The sequence below is a fragment of the Camponotus floridanus genome, unplaced genomic scaffold, assembly GCF_003227725.1.
Source record: "Camponotus floridanus strain SB8 unplaced genomic scaffold, Cflo_v7.5 scaffold86, whole genome shotgun sequence".
Taxonomy (NCBI): domain Eukaryota; kingdom Metazoa; phylum Arthropoda; class Insecta; order Hymenoptera; family Formicidae; genus Camponotus; species Camponotus floridanus.
Window position 1 is genome coordinate 532637 of NW_020229856.1, and position 20679 is coordinate 553315.

Below are 20679 nucleotides of genomic sequence, written 5' to 3' on the forward strand. Positions count from 1 at the left end.
AGAAAGGTGGCTTTCGCGATCGAGGTCCATAAGAGCAGAGGTATAGGACGGGCAGAAAAGTGAGAGGAAGTCATCTGGTCGGCCTTGAAGCCTTTACGAGGAACATTTCACTCACAAAGAACATCCAAGTCGTGTCATGACATCGGGATGCCACGTTTCGGCCACGAATGACGAAAAGAAAAGGTGAGAAAGAAAGGAAAAAAACGAAAGTGACCTCAGATCACAAGCAACGATGTTATTTCTGAAATCAGAAAAGAAAAATGTTAATTATATATAGATAAATCAAATGGAGCATCTTCATTGCTAAAAATTGCAAAAATCTTGTAAGTAAAAAGATTAATATTTTTCACTATAATCATATTTACATTTATATTATGACAAAAAAAGTGAATACATGTATTAATGTCAAATTGTTCCAAAGATAATATTCAAGATTAAATGTAATAGATAATTTTAAATTTTTTCCTGAAAAAAAAAAATCTAAATTTGATAGATTTTAATATCATAACAATAATCTTTTTATCGTAAATCTGTTTTGATTTCTAAATGATTAATATTAATTAATAATATGACTTGATTAATATTAATTAATAATATTAATTAATATTAATCTTTATATATTTGAAATATAAAAAGCTATCTAATATGACAAACTATACCGCAAATCAATGCAATAAATTACATTAACATTATTTTACATTATTACTGTTAATTAGCATAGCAATTTCAATGAAATTTCAATACTTATTTTAATATTTCATTATAATAATAAATAATTATCATGAAATGCGTAATCGGTAGAAGATTTTATCCAAGATTTTATTCCGTTCCAGAATAATCGAGCCATGTTCTCTTTATCCTTGATCTGGCGACACTCCATTAGGAATTTCCCATCTTCGTCTTTAATGTAACTATCTGCCACCCTCGCCACCCTCACAGCGAAATCGTTATAGCTAGTTGTTCCTAAGAAAGAAAAGTACGATTTCCGTCTTGGAAAAAAATAGTGCGCAGTGAAAGGAGAGAAATTTTGATGTCGTGATCTCTTGGATTGCACGCGCAAACCTCTCTGTCGACACGGAAAGGTGTATTACCTGTTATATACTGTTATTATGGCAAAGGTTAAATCTAACTTCATCTTGGAACATCATGCATTCTTTCTGATCGAGTCTTTGTCTACAAATTTTATACTAAATTTGTGGACAACGGATGTTGTATAAAACACTATCAGCAACTTTCTTTCATTCTAACACATGTTGATAATTATGTTTCAAGTTTAATTAAGTAATAAAGAATGCTAAGTTAATTCTATTCTATAAAATTAAAATCTAATTAAAATAAAACAGGAATTTATGTATGAGCATACACATATATGTGCGCATGTCACTTATTTTTAAATCTTTGTTATAATGATGAAATAATTGTATAAGTATATTCGCATTAAATTGCATTATATCGTCAGATTACATTCAATTATATAACTAAATATAATTGTTTGAGATGGTTACAATATACAACTTTTAAATGTGAACAGGAATATATCCGTGAGCAATGCAACGAGTCTTCACTTGACCTTTCGATAATGCCGTAAGAAAAATTGCAAGAGAAATCACATTTATATAAATTATGTATAATGTGTATATTTCTAAATATAAATTGGAATTGTAAATTAATTTCAAGTTCGACTTTTTCAAGATTTTTCGACTTTTTTAGATTTAAAATAAGTACAAATATAAATATATAAATTATTTAAAATAAATATAATAATATTATCAATAGAAGAAATGCTCTCCCGCGGCAGGTATGATTCTGTAATTATATACATGGATTTCAACGAATTGCAATCGCGTCCGCTGTCGCCAACAACAAATGGTCATTGCGACATGAGGAAATAATTATGGAAATACGTGTATTATAACTCAGCGCATATTGCACAAATTGTAGCAATGCATATCCTTTAAGAACAAATAAGTATGTTTGTCGATTGCACGCTAAGATAACTTGTAATTATACTTTATTTGCAAGAAATGTTGCATTAAGAAGAGATTCTTGATCTATTATTCTTCACGAGACGAAGGATTACTCAAGAAACCGTCAAGATGACGCGAACATATTCATTTCAAGATTAGGTAATAAGTATATTAATATAAGTTACCTATAATGTAACGTTAATGTAACTCAATAACAAATAATTTGCAAACAAATTCCATACAAGTATTATATTTTTTCAATGTTAAAAATAAAATAAAATGAAATTATTTTCTATTTTCTAAAAATAATATCAAAGAGATTTATGGAATCTTTATTCGCACTTCATTATTTTAAATACAATATTCTGCACAATGAGAATCAAATTATTATTATTCTTCAATCTAATAATAATTCTAAAACAATATTCATTCTTGTGCAAACTAAATAAATTTTTATTAATTTTTTTATACATTGAAAAATTGCATGTCACACACATATTGACCGTTTAATTAATCTATCTGACATCGATTTTTACAATCACAAACACGTCTCATTCATCATAGTCTTCCTTTCGCGCGTCAAAGAAAAAATCAAGATAAGAATCATAAAGTTAATGTTAACGAGCAAGTCCGCAATTAAAGTTACATCCTAATCAATGTACGAGAATAACACGAGATTGTAAAATAAAAATAAAATACGCGGAGAGAGGAAGAGGAAAGGACTTTCTCTCAATCGGTGGAGGAGATCCTTTTCGCTTTCCCTGATACCGCATCCGGCCAGGCACATTGAACATGCAGGACCAACACGAGAATAAAAATGCGCGATAATAAAAGTGAAAAAAGTAATTATTAAACTGTATTATATATCCCAATAAATCTGACAGAGAGAATTTTTCACGCAAACAGCGTATTATTACGCGATTGAAACGAGAAAGTAGAAATTATACAAAGTTATTCGATAAAATCGGAATTACCGTTACAAATCTATAATTGTTAAATCGACTAACGCTTGCCTAACAACGACTACAATGATAAATCCACATAATTATCAACTAAAGCTACTCGATTTTTTTTTGTTCAATTTCTTACTCAACATTTTACGCTTAAATATCCGCTTAAATATCCGATTGTGTAATGCATAAATGCGAATCATTCGCAAAGTATGAATGTCATATTCTTGAGAAATACGAAAGATAAAAATAGAATTAAAAATGAAATTAAAAGTATAAATGGAATTAATATATTAATTCGAGAATAAGCGATATGTACATGAGTGACAATATAATTATAACGTTTTCGACACGACCACCATTGTAATACATATTAGGCATCCATACGATACGCAAGTATTACATGTTGCGTCAGTATGTCAATGTTAAGGTCACTACTCAAGGTATGACAAAACTAATCATCAATAAAGAAGTGATGCTCCTCTTATGTTATTTCATAATATTATACTTTGCATAATAAATTGAAGAGCGAACAAGATTCTTTTTAATCATTGAAAATGCCATTTGATCTCTTTTAAAAATTTTAATAGAAAAATCATCAATATCTTTATATCGAAATAATATTATTGCCATTATTTTTGCCTCTTTATTTATTTCCTCTTAATCGAATAATAGTTCTACGACACAATAGTAGAACGACACCTACCCGTGCGTACGTTATGTGCATAAAACGAAATGTAGAACTTTGCGATCATTGTAAAGTGGGTCAAGTTGATATCCGGTTTCGCGAAACCGGAATACTTGGCCATGTGCAAAATCTTTCTCTACAAGTGCTTCTTGATCGATATTTCATAAAGCACGTTAATAGCGCGCGTTAGATTAGATACATTATTTAGATGTATCATATCTACGAAATAGGAGAATGAAAATTCAGATTTAAAAAAAATGACAACAAAGATCTGGTTAAATCTAGTTTCATCGATGACTTTTAAATTTCACGGAAAATATGTTGTTCCAAGTTGTAATAGATTAAAAACAAACTAAACAGAAAATAGTCTATTGTAATAACAAGTGTAAATTAAAATGATGAAGATAAAAATGTCACTGTTCTCTTTTTAAAAAAAGAAACTGTCAAACAAAATATAATAATTAGTTCTCTCATAATTTACCAGTTTTATCTCGATTATTGTGTTTATGATAAAAAAAACAAATTAGCATTTACGTAAGGAAATGCAATGATCATTTGAATATAAGAGAAATAAAGATATCCGGTTGCTTTCACGCGACAAATGTCGCGCGTCTTCCATAAGCTCGTGACAAATGTCACTTTGCAAATGGAAAACGCAAAGATTATTTCACGAGAGACGCGTACATGTTATTAGTTGACTCACGTCAAACGAGAGAGTATCGGGACGCTGAAGAGGAAAACGCCTGGACCGGTCGATCTCCCTGATAAAAGCGAGTAGGAGGCACTTTCCATGAAATTCCTTTAGGCGCCACAACGGATTTCATCATCGTCTGCCAACGAAATCGAAAACGAAAATTATTACTATCGCTTATTTATTGATGACGGCGAAAGCCCTTGACTCGGCCTTGTAAAAAATGGGCACAGTAAACAAGATTCAGAGAAATTTGTTTCGTAAAAATACGAAAATTTTCTCCAGTCACATTAATTGATCGAAAAAATTTAAAAACTTTTTATATCACTTTCCATTCTCTGTTTCTGTTGCACGTGTGAACAAATATCGAAATATAATTATATTATTATGAATGCAATGTCATACACTTGCAAATCAAATCCATTAATAAATACCGATAAAATTTTCGGCCTATTTCCACGTCCTATTATAAAGTCGTGCAGCACACTACATAGACGATTTTCGCCAATGACGCCATTGTTTTCGCGCCTTCTCATTAATATTTATACGCACCTTGGAAATTCCGGTCCTATCCCGTCCTTAACATTGAATGGCTTAGTCGTGTCCAATTTTAGATATGCGAAAAGATATTTTGCAACGTCGAGATTTCACTTTGACTTATCGCATTCTTCAAAGATTCTGCAAATAGCTATCTACAATTAAAAAAATTTACATGTAACTATACTGATTTCTTATCATCAATATAAATAAAATATGTAGTTAATATAAAATAATTAATATATAAAACATTGTTCTAAAAAACTGAAATAAATGTGATGTATAATAAATATGTCACGTCTTATTGCTCATTACATTTTTTATATCATTATTGTAAATTATTAATTTCTTTATATGTAATATAAAAATGTATATTTTTAGTAAAAGTTTGAATAAAAAAACATCTTATATATAGAAATTATGAATAACGATCAATTATATTAATTGAATGTTTCAACAAAAATACATAATTCATGCTTCACATTTCTCGATAATAGAAACGACAAATATATATGTATCAAGAGAAAACAAAGTTTGTGTAAAAGTGAATCCGAATTGCAAACGGCACTTTCTGTACCTCATTGGCTTAACAGCTGCTTGTTTGATTATTCAGCAACTCTAGTAATCCTTTTACGTTTAATCGGTTTCGTTTGATGTTCAAACGTGCGATTACTCGAAATGCTGACTTCTCTGGCGAATCGCCATCTTTTACAATACTTTTACATGAATTAATCACGTTTCATGTTCCTCAGTAAATTGTGTGCGATCAAAACGTCAACTTTCTAGTTTTATAGTTGAAAATCTCTAAAGATATCTTGCTCTATTTTTCATTTCATACAATGATTGACAGGAAGACGAATCTGTAACTCTCTATAATTACAATATATATTACGATCAAGAGCTTATTGCAGATGAATTACAAATTATATATATTTTTTAAACATTTATAATTGAACTTTACTTCGCATCGTTTATATTTTATATTTGATAATTAAACATGAGATAAACGATGAAAAAATCGCAGATAAAGACAGGCTTTCCATCGAGTTTGGAAAGTCTCAATAATACATACGTGTTAAAGGTGTCTTTACATTCGGAGGCGCTATGGATTCTGGTCGAGTATATCGAGATATAACTGCTTTTCGAAAGTATTGGGAAAACAGTTGGTCCTTTAAAGGTCGATTGGGATGCAGTCCAAGTTCCGCGAAAGTGCAGTCAAGGTTCTTCGTTTCCCTCGAACATACGAATGTATATATATCAATGATTTCGATTCTGTTAAAGTGCACGCGTATGTGTACCAATGACCTCGGCTTGAAGAAACACGCGATCGAGATCGAGAACCGTTTCAAAGCGGTGCTGGCAACGGCAAGTCCTTCATTTTATCGATAGAAAGAAAGAGCACATCACTTACAATCGATGGGCAAAGTGTATTGAGTCGTTTTACCTACATTTCATGTCTAGTAAATTTATAATAAATTATATCTCTTTGCAATATATTTTTCTAATAACTCACAAATAAATTTTCAAGCATTTTCATGTCCGTCCTTCGTGTCTTCTGCCCCTTCCATTGATAGATGCCGAGTGTAAGAAACGCTCAACGTGATTTTACGTCTCGACGAACATAAAGCAGACAAGTGCCAGACGAGTGCAGAAATGTTATTAATGCGGGAAGTCGTCCCTGAGATTTTATAATTTTTTTCTCTTTGTTGACGTGCGATTTATTTGCCGCGGTTTCGATTTTGTCAGCGTGATCGAAGTCATTATTATTCGATACAAGGCTACTGAACAACGGTAATTTTCACGTGTACACTGCATCAGAAGCGTATTTACAGCACGCAATGTCAATGACCTCCCGTATTTAGCCTTCGACTTGCATGTAGAAGGTCCGTCGTTGCAGCGGATATTGAACGCGTCGCGATGAATAGCAATTATCTTCAAGTTAATTCAACGTCTATACAAATTTTAAATATAGGCATCATAAATAACTTCTCGTTTCTGTATGAACAGAAAAAAGATATCGACATCGATATGTCGGTCTAGTTTTAGATTCTAACTAAAAATTTATAATAGAAATTTCATTCTTAGTTGGCTTCTTTTCTTACTATTCTTACGTAGTAAATCTGGCGATTCAAATATTGTTTTTTACAAGCTCTCCGTTCCGTACGATGCACAATGCAATATTTGAGAGTTATACTGGTCTACGTAAGCAAGGAGCTTGTTCCGACGATTGAACCTCGTAGTTATGTCACCCCATTCGTGGTGTAATAACTCGTCGAAAAAAGACATTGTTCTCCCGCATTTCGCGTGCTTACATACCCGAGAAGCACGCACGGGTGCTCTCCTTGTCAAGAGAAAGTCTCGTAGATATATGTACACACACATACATCATTCATTACGTGTAAATTTATACGCCTACGGAGAATCACCGCGGATTCTCTTCTGGTCGCATACCTGCGAGTTGCAAGCCATAGTTAAAACGCAAAATAAAAAAAATCAATGTTTGATAGGTAACTTATATATCTTACCAATAATTACATATTCAAGAAACAAGAACATATTAAAAAATTCTATTCCTCATGGGAGTCTTGTAAAGTTATAGAGTTAGAATTATGAACAACTTCTGAATTGAGTTTCATTTTTCAGTTCGTATTTTTATACCTAATTTTTTTGCTTCTCAAATATAAATTTATTCACGAAATAATTATTATAGAGTAAAATAATTGTGGCAATACGGTAAACAACTATGAAAGTGTGTCTTGTATCTATGAATATATGATAAGAAACATGAAATTTGCAAACGCGATTAATGCAAAATATCCTAATAATAGAACTAATAGCAATACGCGCATGCGACAAAGTGAACGCTGACTACGTTCCAACCTTGATGCAAAGTATAATACTGTTACGGATAAAATTGCATTTATCTTCGCGTTCACTGACATTACATTTGCTCATTTTCAATTTCCAAATGATTTTGTTTTTCTCTCTCTAAATATTATATTGCATTGCACATATTTGAAAAAAAGTTTCTCTTTTTTTTCTAATTCTTCTATCACATGAGAAATATTTTGCTTCAGATATTTCACGCAAGTGTATATTTAATATGCATATGTTTAAACTTCTATGTTCTGTTGTTTTGTTAAAATAATTCTTAAAAAAAAAACAACTGCATCAATATATAAGTGTTTAATATTCTCTGGCTCACGAAATATCATAGTCTGGTCCTTTGGCATTCTTCTTACGCAATGGAGACGCAGAAATCTTTAACACCGCAGCCGTCTTCTGATTCTCGGCTTGACACTCCAGACTGGATATAATTTATATGGCTGTCGGTTTCACTGAGCCTTGACACCTACAATGATGATTGACATTACTATCTTTGTGAATTATCGTTGAAAAAGTTTGCCAGTCTTGCGTGATTCTTCGCTAACGAGATTAACACGAATCAAATCTCGATATTTAAAAAACAAGAATATTTTATGATAACAAATAAGTTTTCTCATTTAAAGGAAAATAAAAATAGAACTTGAAAGAAAACTTCTCTTTTGCCGAGAAGATGCTGCAGTAGCTTATGACTCCAATAAAAATGATTGATTCTTTCAAACGCGTTTTGCTTTCGGCATTTTTGGCGGTGGACTTATTTTTGCGTTGTTTTGCTAGTTATTGAAAAAGACAAGAGCTTATTTTGGAAAAGAAGAACTTTTATATTTCACGGACTCGTGCTCTTCTTTTGTCATAGTTCTACGATAGAATAGTTCCGATGCGATCAGTTCCGTATTCCTAATGAGAAAACCGCTTTTTCGATGTAGTTAATTCAAGCGAAACTGCATTTTGCGAAAGCATCTGTTTTAATCGAGATGTTCCACGAAATCTCTTCATGCGCATCTTCAACTGGAGAAGAGTCTAAGAGAGAAACGGTAAGCTAAGATTACGTAATGTGTTAACATTAACAACAGAAAAATTTTAGAAGCATCTAGCCCAGTAAGCAGAAAATAATCGAAATAAGTATCGATAATCCCGGATATACATTACGCTTGAGACTTGCTAATTATTTTTTTAAATAAGACATTATTCTCGCGTATCTTTAGCGTGAAAATCTCAGCTCGTCAAAATTTCCCGTCATTTTCAATTCTTGATTAAAGATAAAACAAGACAATACATGTATAATAATTAAACTTTTTAGTAGAAACAATGCTTGGCGAAATTAAATCAGACGAGAGAAGTCGGATCGAAAGCTAAGCTGCTAGAGAGGCAAACGTCAGCCAGGATCTTCCCGATGACCTCCTGGTGTATAGACGGAAACTTGTGCCAAGCTGAATCGAGTCGACTTCGACGTGGTGTGTCCACTTTTAAGTTGGTGGGGTGTTCTCCAGGAGGACGTGGTGGGTGGCGGTATAAGTAGAGGCCTGCATTCGCCACCGTTCTCATACCCTCACCACGTCCTTCGGCTACCTCTTACTTTTACTTAATACCCCTTTTTCCATTTTTTTTTCTTTCTCTTTCTCTCTCTTTCTCCCTCCCTCTCTCTCTCTTCTTCTGTCTGCCTTTCCATACACACGTGCACTCTCACTCGATCTTTCCTTCTCTTCGTCTGTCTCGGTGCGTCCGCCTTGCCGTTCGCTAGCTTGCTCGATCGTTCGTTCATTCGTTTCGCGCCTCGTCGGCGAAGTCACGTCACGAAACTGTACATAGGTCACGTCCTGCAGAAACGGCTCACCCAGTGAACAATTGACAACGGATCAACGGTAAATCTCTTTGCGTCCGACTAGAGGTCCCAGTGTTGATCACGACTGATCGGAAAAAAAAAGACAGAGATGATCGCGAGTGCCCGGTGACAATATATAAAATTCGATAGTAATCGCAGAGAAAGTATATATCGATATTATCAAAAGAGTGCCAATATAAATTAGACAGTACGAACTGATTCATCGAGAAGTTTTGTTTTTGACACTACCTGTTTCACGGAAGTAAGACGAAGAGAGGCGAGGAGAACAGTATCTAGTGCAGACATGTGGCTCAGAAGCGTGCTTTTGTGAGTACTCCAATCAATGCAATTAATCCTTTACATTTCCTCCATTTATAATATCTGGCAACGATCTCATAATCAGTAAGAAATTAAATTCTTGTGTAAATAAATCTGTGGAAAATTTAAACATTATTAAATTGACCATTGTAGAAGAGACGCTATGTCAAATTCTTATTTTCTAGAAAATAATTTGATGCTGTAAAAATATCGTATGCATTTAACTTTTTTTTTAGACATAAATGCTTAAGAGAAAAGAAAAGATTAGGCTCAGATTTGCAATATGTTTCTCGTCTAAATCTCAATTTCACACAAACTTTCTTGTTACATGCATTGAAAAAAATAATTGAGTTTTAATCGACACTTCGTGCGTACTTTGATGCACTCGCTATCTAGCAACATGCTATGCATTTTACTTGTATAAATTATTTCCTATTTATTTCTATACAAATATTTCATTGAATATTTATAATTTTCTATATATTTTTTACTAACTTTTGCTTTTTTACATTATAATTTCATAATATCTACATGGTTAATACAAAAAATTAACATTGCAACTTGCTTAGAAATGTGAGATAAAACTGTGTAATTTTAATCACTCTTATCGTAATTTTTAACGTTAGCGATTATTGGAAAAAATTATATAATAAGAATATGCCAATATATCGAGAAAATTACCCTACAATGTTTTTAAGACTTGTATCAATATCAGTTTTTGCTATAGCTTGTACTCGAGAAGTGAAAAAGATCTTGTTCAAAACTCTTACTTTGATTTATGATTAATGATTATAAATGAGTATCGATTTGAAAGAAAGCAACTTTTCATGGACAAGAGATATTACGCTTCTGAGTTACGAGAGTTATCGTAGCGAAAGGTGCGTACACACAATCAACGACTCACTCTCTTGTTAGATACGCCGATTACAAAGTTTCATTCAGAAGAATGTATATATATAATTTACTTAAGAGAAACTTTTAAACACATGTAGTGCTTTCAATTTTAAACTGTCAATCAAAAATAGAAATCAGTTTAATTGGATCATAGTCATATGTGATAATCTAATTATATACAACTTAATATCCTTTAAATATAAAAAGGTGATTAATTATAAATACATTTCAAATATTATTTCAAATATTATATCAAATATAAAAAATATAATAAGAGAATATATATAACAAATGTAAAGAAAGAGGAGAAAGATTTATTAATATATGCATTATATATATATATATATATATATATATATATATATATATATATATATAAACATATTTAATTTTTTAAAATTCATATATACTCATATAAAAAATATCTTTATCCAAATTAAAAGTATATAGATAAGTAATACGGATAGAAAGAAAAGTAACATAGATTCAATATTAATGTTGAATCAAATTAAATTAATTTTATTTATCAGAGATTTTTTTAAACGAAACTTATCACGAAGTAAAATAAGCTAGTAATAGTCAGACAATCATCCACACTTAGGATTCATGTTACTTTCAAGTTTGGCGAGAGCGCCATAAATGCATGAAGTTATACCGTTCTTCTTAGCGAAATTATTACATTAGTTGCATTCTAATTTCATAGTATGTTTTATAATAATCTGACATACAATCTGTTTGATAAAAAAAAGAAAGCTATTTATTTAATTATAATAATAAGATAACAATGTACGTAAGAAAAATATTCTTTCTGATAATAAAAATTCTTTCTGATCCGTATACATATATTTCTCTAATCAATTATAATTTTAAATAATTTTATTATTGTTTTATACAATATATTTGTACGTATAATTGAAAATATTAGACAAAACTGATTGTGTAGGCAGTAGAAAGTTTAGCTCAACAGATCACTGCGCCTTGAAGTACTTCATTACTTACATTGCTATTTTATGTACTATTAGCAAATATAGACTGCAAATATTGCGATAGTCTTGTCAAAAAAAGTAACTGATAAATATAACATGTCTATTACTAAAACATCAGATAAAATCATAAATTAATCCTAAAATTAGTCCTATAAAATTAATGGTGGAATATTAAAAAATTTGAATTCCTAGAAAATTCTTAGAATATTAAAAAAATATTTTAATTCAGTTTTTAATTGATTTTTATGAAAAAGTTTCACAATGCTATAAAATTGTCATTAAATCTTTGAATATAATTAAAATGTTGCACAAGAAATATAAATATATTTTTCTTCACTTATGAATTAGATAAGGGCGCGGAGAAAATTGAAAGAAATTCTAAATTATTCAATTTTTGCATCCTTTTTTGATTGACTCAACAAATTTATGTGTAGAGAATAGCATTTCGTAGGCGATATAAAAAAATACGTATTTACGAGTTAGTAATAGGTTTTTGCGGTAATATTATGACTTATGTAACGACAGTGTCTCGTGCCACTGGAGATACCTACGTATGCAGTATGTTTATGCAGATATGCTTGTATGCGAGACCACTTTCTCCATATGGTTTCACGATAAATTCCAGCATGAAGCCTCCATCTTCAGTGTAAAATTGAGTTATGGAACGTCTCGTTATGTCTCCTACTTCCTTCATTATCAAACTGGAAATTTTTGCTTATCTTACATCTCGCAACAAGATTTGGCAATCGGAAAATTTAAAATAATTTAAAACTTGCATAAACATAGAAAGAGAAAGAGAGAGGGAGGAGGATATAATCAAATCCAAAAGGACTAACCAGGAAGCTAATCAAAATCAATAACTATTTCCATTTGGGTGAAAATAATTTGGAAAAAGAACAACTTTTTCTAACAGTCTATTAACTTGTGAAAAAATTCATTTTTTTTTCTAAATCTATGAATTCTATTTTTTTCAAGAATAAATCAAGGTATACCTAAAAAAATTTTTTTAAATTAAATATTAAATGTCGAGTAATCAAAAATTATTTATAGGTAACGCGCGATTGCAAAATTTCAGTAATCTGTTTCAAATTACATATTGAAATAGAAAGCTAAAATTTGAGATTGCCGCAAAAAAATTTTGAAACCAAAAATACTCCTAAAGTAATGAAAAAAGTTGTGAATTAAGCTTAAAAAACTGACCAAGTACAATCACTTATTAATCTTATATTTGATCCGATTGTACACTATGAACAAAGGAAGTGAAGAAAGTGTCTTATAATTCGTTCTACTTTATTTGCAAATGTATTCCGGTTGTAAGTTATTCTTGTATACCGGAAGATCATTCGAATGGAACGGTGAGTGCATTCAGCAGCGATTTCTTATCATCGTATACTTATTTCTTTGCTCTATGAATATAGCAAATTAATAACATAATAATGAATTCACGTGATTAACGTTAATGTGATAAAACCAAAATGTTTCCTTTTGATTTTATCCATCGAAAAAGATTTTTATAAAAAGATATAACAGTAAGATTAGTAATGATAGAGCAAAATCACACACGATGAATAAAATATGAAATATATTAATTCTTTTCTCACACAATTTTTTTCAAAAGATGTTTTATTTTTACAAACTGTATGATTTGCATTTTTAATATAAAAATGATAATAGAGAGGTAAATTATAACTGACGATTAAAAAATATTAAAATCATCCTAATAGTTTTACATTAAAAGAATATAAACGATATTACCAGAGAAACTGCTTTTTTAAAATGTCAATTCCGTTTTGATCACATAACGGCCTTGCAACGACCATATATTTTGCCAAAGAAAAAAAAATCCCGGACATTTGTATTAATTTCAAAAGCGGCTCTCCTTCATTTACGGAGGAAATTAATTTGCAAATATAATGCTATGAAATTAAAAGATTATCATTCTCTCGTTGCTTTTTCTACGACCTCGTGCGAAACTGGTCTCTAATCTTTTTCTAAGAAAATTATAAGAAGTTCTTTATTCACACGAGAGAAACTGCCTTTAGGAAATGTTTCTAAAATGTCGAAATTTTATCGATATTATATGTCATAATAAGAAAGTAAATATTAATATAGTAAAAGTTTATCTGGGAAGATATTCCGTTATATGTTCCGCAATCAATCTCGTGCATCTTGACAGAAAAGCGAATGAGATTGCATTAAAAGTACTTAATATTTTTTTCTATATAAATTAGTAATAAAAAGATTTTCTATAAAAAAATGTCAAGTTCATTATTTTTATTTCTACAAATGATATTTTGATTCAACAAAGCAAATATTATATAAAATAAAAATAAGCTACTTTTTCATTTTTATATAAAGTTACAAAATTTTATAAATCCTTGAAATATTTTTGTCGTGTTAGCGTATTTAAGTTTTAATTTTCGCATAATAGACTATGAAGGATCGAGTTAAGAGAACCGAACAAGTTGGATTCAGTTCACGGTTCCGAGGATCAGATGTGAACTTTCACCATGTCAGGCTTTGTATTAGCTATACACATTCCTTCGTCATTTACATTTCACCTCTTTACATCTCATATGTACGTCTTATCACTTTCGCGAATAATATCTCGTTGTTCCATACAATGTTATGATAATTTTCTCCCTTTTTCTCTTTATATTAATCATACATTCATATAGATCTGTATACCTAAATATTAATAGCAGAACAAGTTTTACATTAAATCAATCAAAAATTTCGTTTTAATTTTAATAAGTATCAAAGAATTTTATTTGCATCGTAATGTTATAGTATGTTTAAGTTTAAAAAAGATTTTTGTTGCCATGTGTGTATGTAAAAAGTATTTATAAAAACTTATATATTTATAAAAACTTATAGTTAAATATTTTGCGAAATTAAAAAATAACCAATGTAGATATATTATAGCATATCCTTGTATGAAAACTTACAGAATATATGGCGTCATTGCGTGCACGTTAGCTGACAATCCATCGGATATTGTGCCAGTATCCGGTGACAATTTGATTCGAACAAAATATGTTGCGGCAACAACGTATCAGCCTCCCCGAGCTGTTAAAATTGAAGGTATTTATTTATTTTATATATATATATATATATATATATATATATTATCTAATTTAAAGAAAAATTAATTATATTATAATAAATATTAATATATTAATTCACAAATATTCTCAAATGCAAAACAAATTAATTTAGCACATTTAACAAATAAAATAAAAATACAACACAATTTTGATAAAATTTCAGAATTCGTGACATCACATAAATTGCCGGAAAATGTACCAAGACCATCTGATGATGATGAATATTTTGACGATAAAAAAGTTGTGCTTAAAGATAATAAATATGTTAAAAAAGTTATTCAAAAATTCGAGAATAATGAAAAAAAAGCGACACTCGAACCTGTCCGACGTTTAGATTCAGACGCGGATGATGACTTGGAAATTCTCAGTGCTAAAGGGCAAGCACAAGTGGAGCTCGAAAATTTTAGCGATACTGGAAAGGTTTTACAGGATGAAAAAATAAAGAAAGTTGACTCTAAAAGACCGTCAAGTGAACAGGACGAGGTTATTCCAGGAGTTTACGTTAGGTAAAACATTTTTGTTGCTCGCACAATTTCCATTAATGAAATGTATATATACGTTAATACATTTCTGATTATACAATTAACGAACAATTAATTGATGCATAACATGAGTACTTGTATTTTAATTATTATCATTCCTTGATATTTTCTCCATGTCTTTGTATACATCTAAAACAAATGCAAAGTATTTTAATTCTTGTTTGAGAGATATTTCTTTTTACTACAAATTACAAGTTTAGTTATGTAACTTTTAATTTTTAATATAATTTTAATACAACTTTCACAATTTTATAATATAATTATATACAAGAGAATGTAATAATAAAAGACAAAAATTTTGAAATGTTTTTCGCTTTAATAACGATGTCATATTTTTGCCCATTTTCAGCGCAGAATATGCAACAACTATGTTACCTGTTCTCACAACCTCACGTGAAGCGCATGGTAAAGAGAGTCCTTTCGATTTTATTCCCGTAAACATTATTCGCGAAGATAGCAAAAATAGTTATGCACATTTTTCGGATGCAAATTTTGGAGACTTGAGTGACGTAAGCCTGATACCGGCTGGTACAAATTCTCGTATTCAGGTATTACGAATATCATGAATTAATTATATTTTTTCTTCTTTTATATTTATATTTATTTTAGTAAATTAAAATGCAATAGATGAAAATTATTTTTATTAATATTATAATGCATATATAATCCTATTTCTTCAGAAAACATTTCTAATGATATAATTTGTGTATATGTATTAAAAAATATATATCATTTTCTTTCTTGTGAATTTTTTCAAAATAGCACTTTGATTAAATTAATATTTGATTAAATTACTTACTTAATTACTTACTTGCTTATTTCTTATACTTGACAGGTGAAAAAAGGACCAAATGGCAAAGACTATGAATACGAATATGTATATTACTATTACGACGAGGAGGATGAAAACAAAGCAGGTACGGCAGGTTCAGCTGTGACGAATTCTTACGACATTCCTTCCAGAACAACCTCCGCACCTAGAAGAGGAGGCATTGTCAGTAACAGAAGTAAATACAATACCGTAGAAAGATCGAGCACCGTGGAACCTAGCAACAATGAGGTCATCCCGAATAAAAATGGCAATAGAGGCAGACAATTGCTTGAAACCGAAGACGTCTCCGAGGAAAGGCTACCTGCAAATACACGTTTTCCTCCAAGGTATATACATATATTGCAATTAATATAGCATTTAAACATAACTCACTAATTAAAAAACTCATTAATTAAACATCATTACATAATTCATTACATCATTACATTTACATAACTTATTAATCAAATATTAAATTTGGTTATATAAAATTTTTGCAATTAATTTTTAAACTGTTATCGAGTGATAAAAAAATGTTTTAAGATAGCAATAAAAATTTATATCTATATTTTGTAACATAATGTATGTACATAGATTTCTATGTTTCCTGTTTCTTTTATTTTTGCTATATTTAGGATTTTTTAATTTTTTAAAATTTATCAAAGATTATGCTTTAATAACAATACCTGATTGTTGTGTGTTAACAGATCGCGATCAAATCATAACACAGCTACAACGGAATCTTCGCGAGGCCGTAGTAATCGACCGCGACCAGGTTTGGATCTAGTTGATTCCAGCAGCTTCCGGACTCATCAGGAAGGTCCTGAATTTCCGCAAACTTTGCCAAAGGGACCTGTTAGATTTTTGGGCGTTACTCCTAATGAGAACAATGAAGAAAAACAATTAGTTAGAAACCGTGGCAGACCACAGAGGATTCAAGAGCCCGCTCCTGTTGAAGAAGAGATCGACGATGCACCGGCACCTGCCATTAAAAGACGTCCAAGCAGCACGGCAACACCTGAAGTATTAAACATAAATTAAAATAAATATTTTCATTTTCTCTTTTTAATTGATTTTTAATCAACTACTTTCTAAAAATTTAATAAAGCTTTTTTTACAACACAAATATTTTAATAAAAATAAAAAACTCAAGTTTATTTGAATAAAAATTTACTAGTTGATGACAAAAATGAAAATATTAACATTTAGGCGATCAAAATACAAAATGAATAAATTTTTAGGCTGAAGTTGAACTGAGCAGAGGTCAACCGCCACGTTCTAACGAGGAAGACGATACAGAGAATGCCGAACCAGAGAAACCTGACAATAAACATACATCTGCAGAAGACAAGCAAGAATCGAGCGAAACGGATTCTTCGGGCACTATCGTTGATACTACGGATAATCCAACTACGGAATATCCATCGACTATGGACAAAGTTGCTTTGGATCTCTACGCCTTTCTGCAACAAGGACAGAATAACTTGGTAGATGCGTTCAACAGCGAGGCTGGCGAAACGCAAGACAACACGACAATACCTGACGACGAGATTACGACCGATATAGTGACGACGACGGAACTTGCAGCTACTACGATCGTTGCCGAGTCTATTAATCCCACGACAACGACAACTACAACAACGACAACGGAACCGACAACCACGACGACGACCACGGAACCATCGACCACCACCACTCAAATTCCCATAGGAAGAGGAAAATTCCGACGACCTGGAATCGGTGGCCCAGTAGCCTCGAGAAATCGGTACGCACACGTTCACTCATAACTTGTATGAATATAAATTTACTTACAATAAGAGCTAAGTATCCGTCTATTCGTTCCTTCACGCGTCGTAGATGTTTTGATATAAAAATTTGTTCCCTGTGTGTGTAAGGTCCATTAAAAACAATAAGAATTACATTTATATTTCTATCAGCTTCAAGTCCAATGGCGGCAGTAGTACTAGTACCGAAGCGACCGTATCAGAACCGACCCAAAAAGTCAGAGGACGTTTCGGAGGTGGCAATTTAAATGGCAATGGATTCAAGCGACCTCGACCAGGAGGTAACTTCAAACCAATCGAGGAGGATACCATACAGAAAGAGACGTCTAGCTCGGTGAACGCGGAGAAACCAGTGTCCGGTCGCGGCAGATTCCGCGCGCCTTCTTCCAGCAGAACTGCTGTGTCGACGACGACGACGACGACAACGGCATCGACTCCGTCGAACGGTGGTGCCTCGACAAATGGTGCCACCGCGGCTCGACCTGCTTTCAGTAAATTGAACATCAATCGAAGACGCGGGCGACCGACCACGAACGCACCAGGAAGCGACGAGTCCCAGGAGGCGCCGCAATCCGAAACCAGCGCACAGACTGTCGGCCAAATCGCGTCGGAAGCTACGACGAGTGCCCCGAAGAACGCTGTGCGCGCGCGACTTCCCGGCGCACCTGTAATCAGACCTGCCGCCATCAGGCCACCAGGTGGCAGAGTCAATTTGAGACAGAAACCGGGACAAGTGACTACCTCAACGACGCTCGCGCCAGAAACCGCCGAAGGTGCTATTGATGAGCCGGCCGGAGAGGGAACCGAGGAGGAGACGCACGAGGTTGGTACCTAATTTAATTATTTATATTAGTACATATAAATACAAATTATTCTTTTCTATAGGATGCTATTTCTTTGTATAAATTTTGAAAAGAAATTACCTCATCTACAGATGTACGATGGTTTCAGATTAAGACACAATCTCTATATTTCTTTTTATAAACAATATATCTCAAAGTCACAGTATTTTTGCTTAAAAAAATCCAATAAATCATAAAACATATTTGGATCTACAAGAACAATTAAAAAATACATGTTGGCCTGTAATATAAATTTTTTACCATCATCATATTTCTTATCGTGATTAAAACTATTCCTAGCTATTAATAAATAAAAGAAAAACTAAAAGATTTTCTTCATTATCTTGAAAATAATACATTTCTTGCTCAGATTGAAACACGTATACTAATATTACTTAACAAATAGGCCTTTATAGAACAAACTGCATAATTATGCTAATATCGATCTATGAACGATTTCGTGCCGAAAATAAGGTCAAATTTAAGATTCTATCTCTATATATATGTATATGCTGTATATATGTATGAAGTCGTGTTAAGTCAGCTACACTGAAAAATTAGGTACGAGGACACCATGATGTCACTCTCGATAAAGTTCTGTCTTGGAATTTACTTTCACTGGATGGCCTTTCAAAATGTCATCAACCAACCGGCAGAAGACGGTACACACGATCACTTTTCACCTTTCGACTTTACGATCTCGCGAAACCATCGCGAATAATGAATGTCGAACACTAATAGTCGAACGAGAAAATAAGAAAAAGAGAAAAAAAGGAAAGAGATGAAAAGAGAATATATCTAAAGAGATTTTATGTAATACTTCTTTAAATAAACATTCCTGACATTTCTTTACGTTCGTAAAAATGCAAAATTCTGAACAGTGAAGTTATGTCAATCGCAAAGAATAAAACTAACTTTATTATAATAAATAAGAGAATGTAGTTATATACTATAAATAAAACACACTATAAATAAAACACATATTTTTATATTTTACTATTTATCTAGATCGAATATTACTAAACTTTAAAAATTTATTTCTTATTGGGCTCATTCTCTTATGGAAAATTTGCAAACATCTCTAGTATACGTGATAAAAATTTGAAGCTACTATTACTTATGTTTCAAGAATATTTTAATAATATGTCAAATTACCTCTTTTTGTAAAAGGTATTTAAACAATAATAATTTTGTTGTTCTTCAGGCACCAGCGGAAACCAGTCCGCCGGCGCGTTCGACTACATCGAATCCCTTGAATAAATTGAGAAATCGTAATCGGTTACAAGTGCATCCGAAAACGACGACAAAGTCGCCGTTGCCGCCATCGATCAGAAGATCGCCGTTGCTACCGCGACGCAAAGTGACCGAGACCTCGCCGGCAACTCAGACGAGTCAGGAGGATACATCCTCCGAAGAGGAGGTCACTTCCTTCAGTGAGACAGAGCCGACCTCCGAGGCGACTTCCGTCGAGACCAGCACGGCAGCTAAAACGAAGCATGATGAGACACGTGGTCTAGGCGGTCTTCTTGCACCTCGACGCAGGATACCGGCGCGACGTCCGGGTCAGATAGCTCAGATTCAGGCCTAGATCGCATATAAATAAAAAGCACTCGCGTCTTGGACTATGAGCTCAAGATTCACTCGCGAGGATTTGGACGATTCCCATGACCTATCAAAAGGAATATAAATTAGATAATCTGTAGAATTGAAGACACACGCATATCGAATGTCGCGCTTTCGGACAGATATCTAATTTTTTTTTAAATACTTTTTCTGATCAACAGCACAAATATTTTGTATGCCGAAACAAAAATGACAGTTTTGGCATCCTTTACAATCGCTTACAATAGTGTTTTT

The 20679-nt window shown here is 32.1% G+C and overlaps 1 protein-coding gene and 1 long non-coding RNA gene across 2 annotated transcripts; one reads left to right on the top strand and one right to left on the bottom strand.

Moving 5' to 3' along the window:
• Positions 1-4168: 4168 nt before the first annotated feature.
• On the bottom strand, positions 4169-5697 carry LOC112639744. Its single transcript, XR_003123651.1, has 3 exons — positions 5411-5697; positions 4849-4988; positions 4169-4435 (listed from the first exon to the last, which is right to left on the bottom strand). It is a non-coding gene; the product is annotated as an uncharacterized LOC112639744 (long non-coding RNA).
• Positions 5698-9208: 3511 nt separating this feature from the next.
• On the top strand, positions 9209-20678 carry LOC105252899 (mucin-5AC). The gene is made up of 9 exons (XM_011260551.3): positions 9209-9865; positions 14687-14820; positions 15007-15349; positions 15735-15933; positions 16221-16543; positions 16904-17219; positions 17438-17961; positions 18134-18803; positions 20027-20678. Exons 1-9 carry the CDS (start codon positions 9843-9845, stop codon positions 20408-20410), a joined length of 2916 nt encoding a protein of 971 aa, XP_011258853.1. The 5' UTR covers positions 9209-9842; the 3' UTR covers positions 20411-20678.
• The last annotated feature ends 1 nt before the right edge of the window (position 20679 follows it).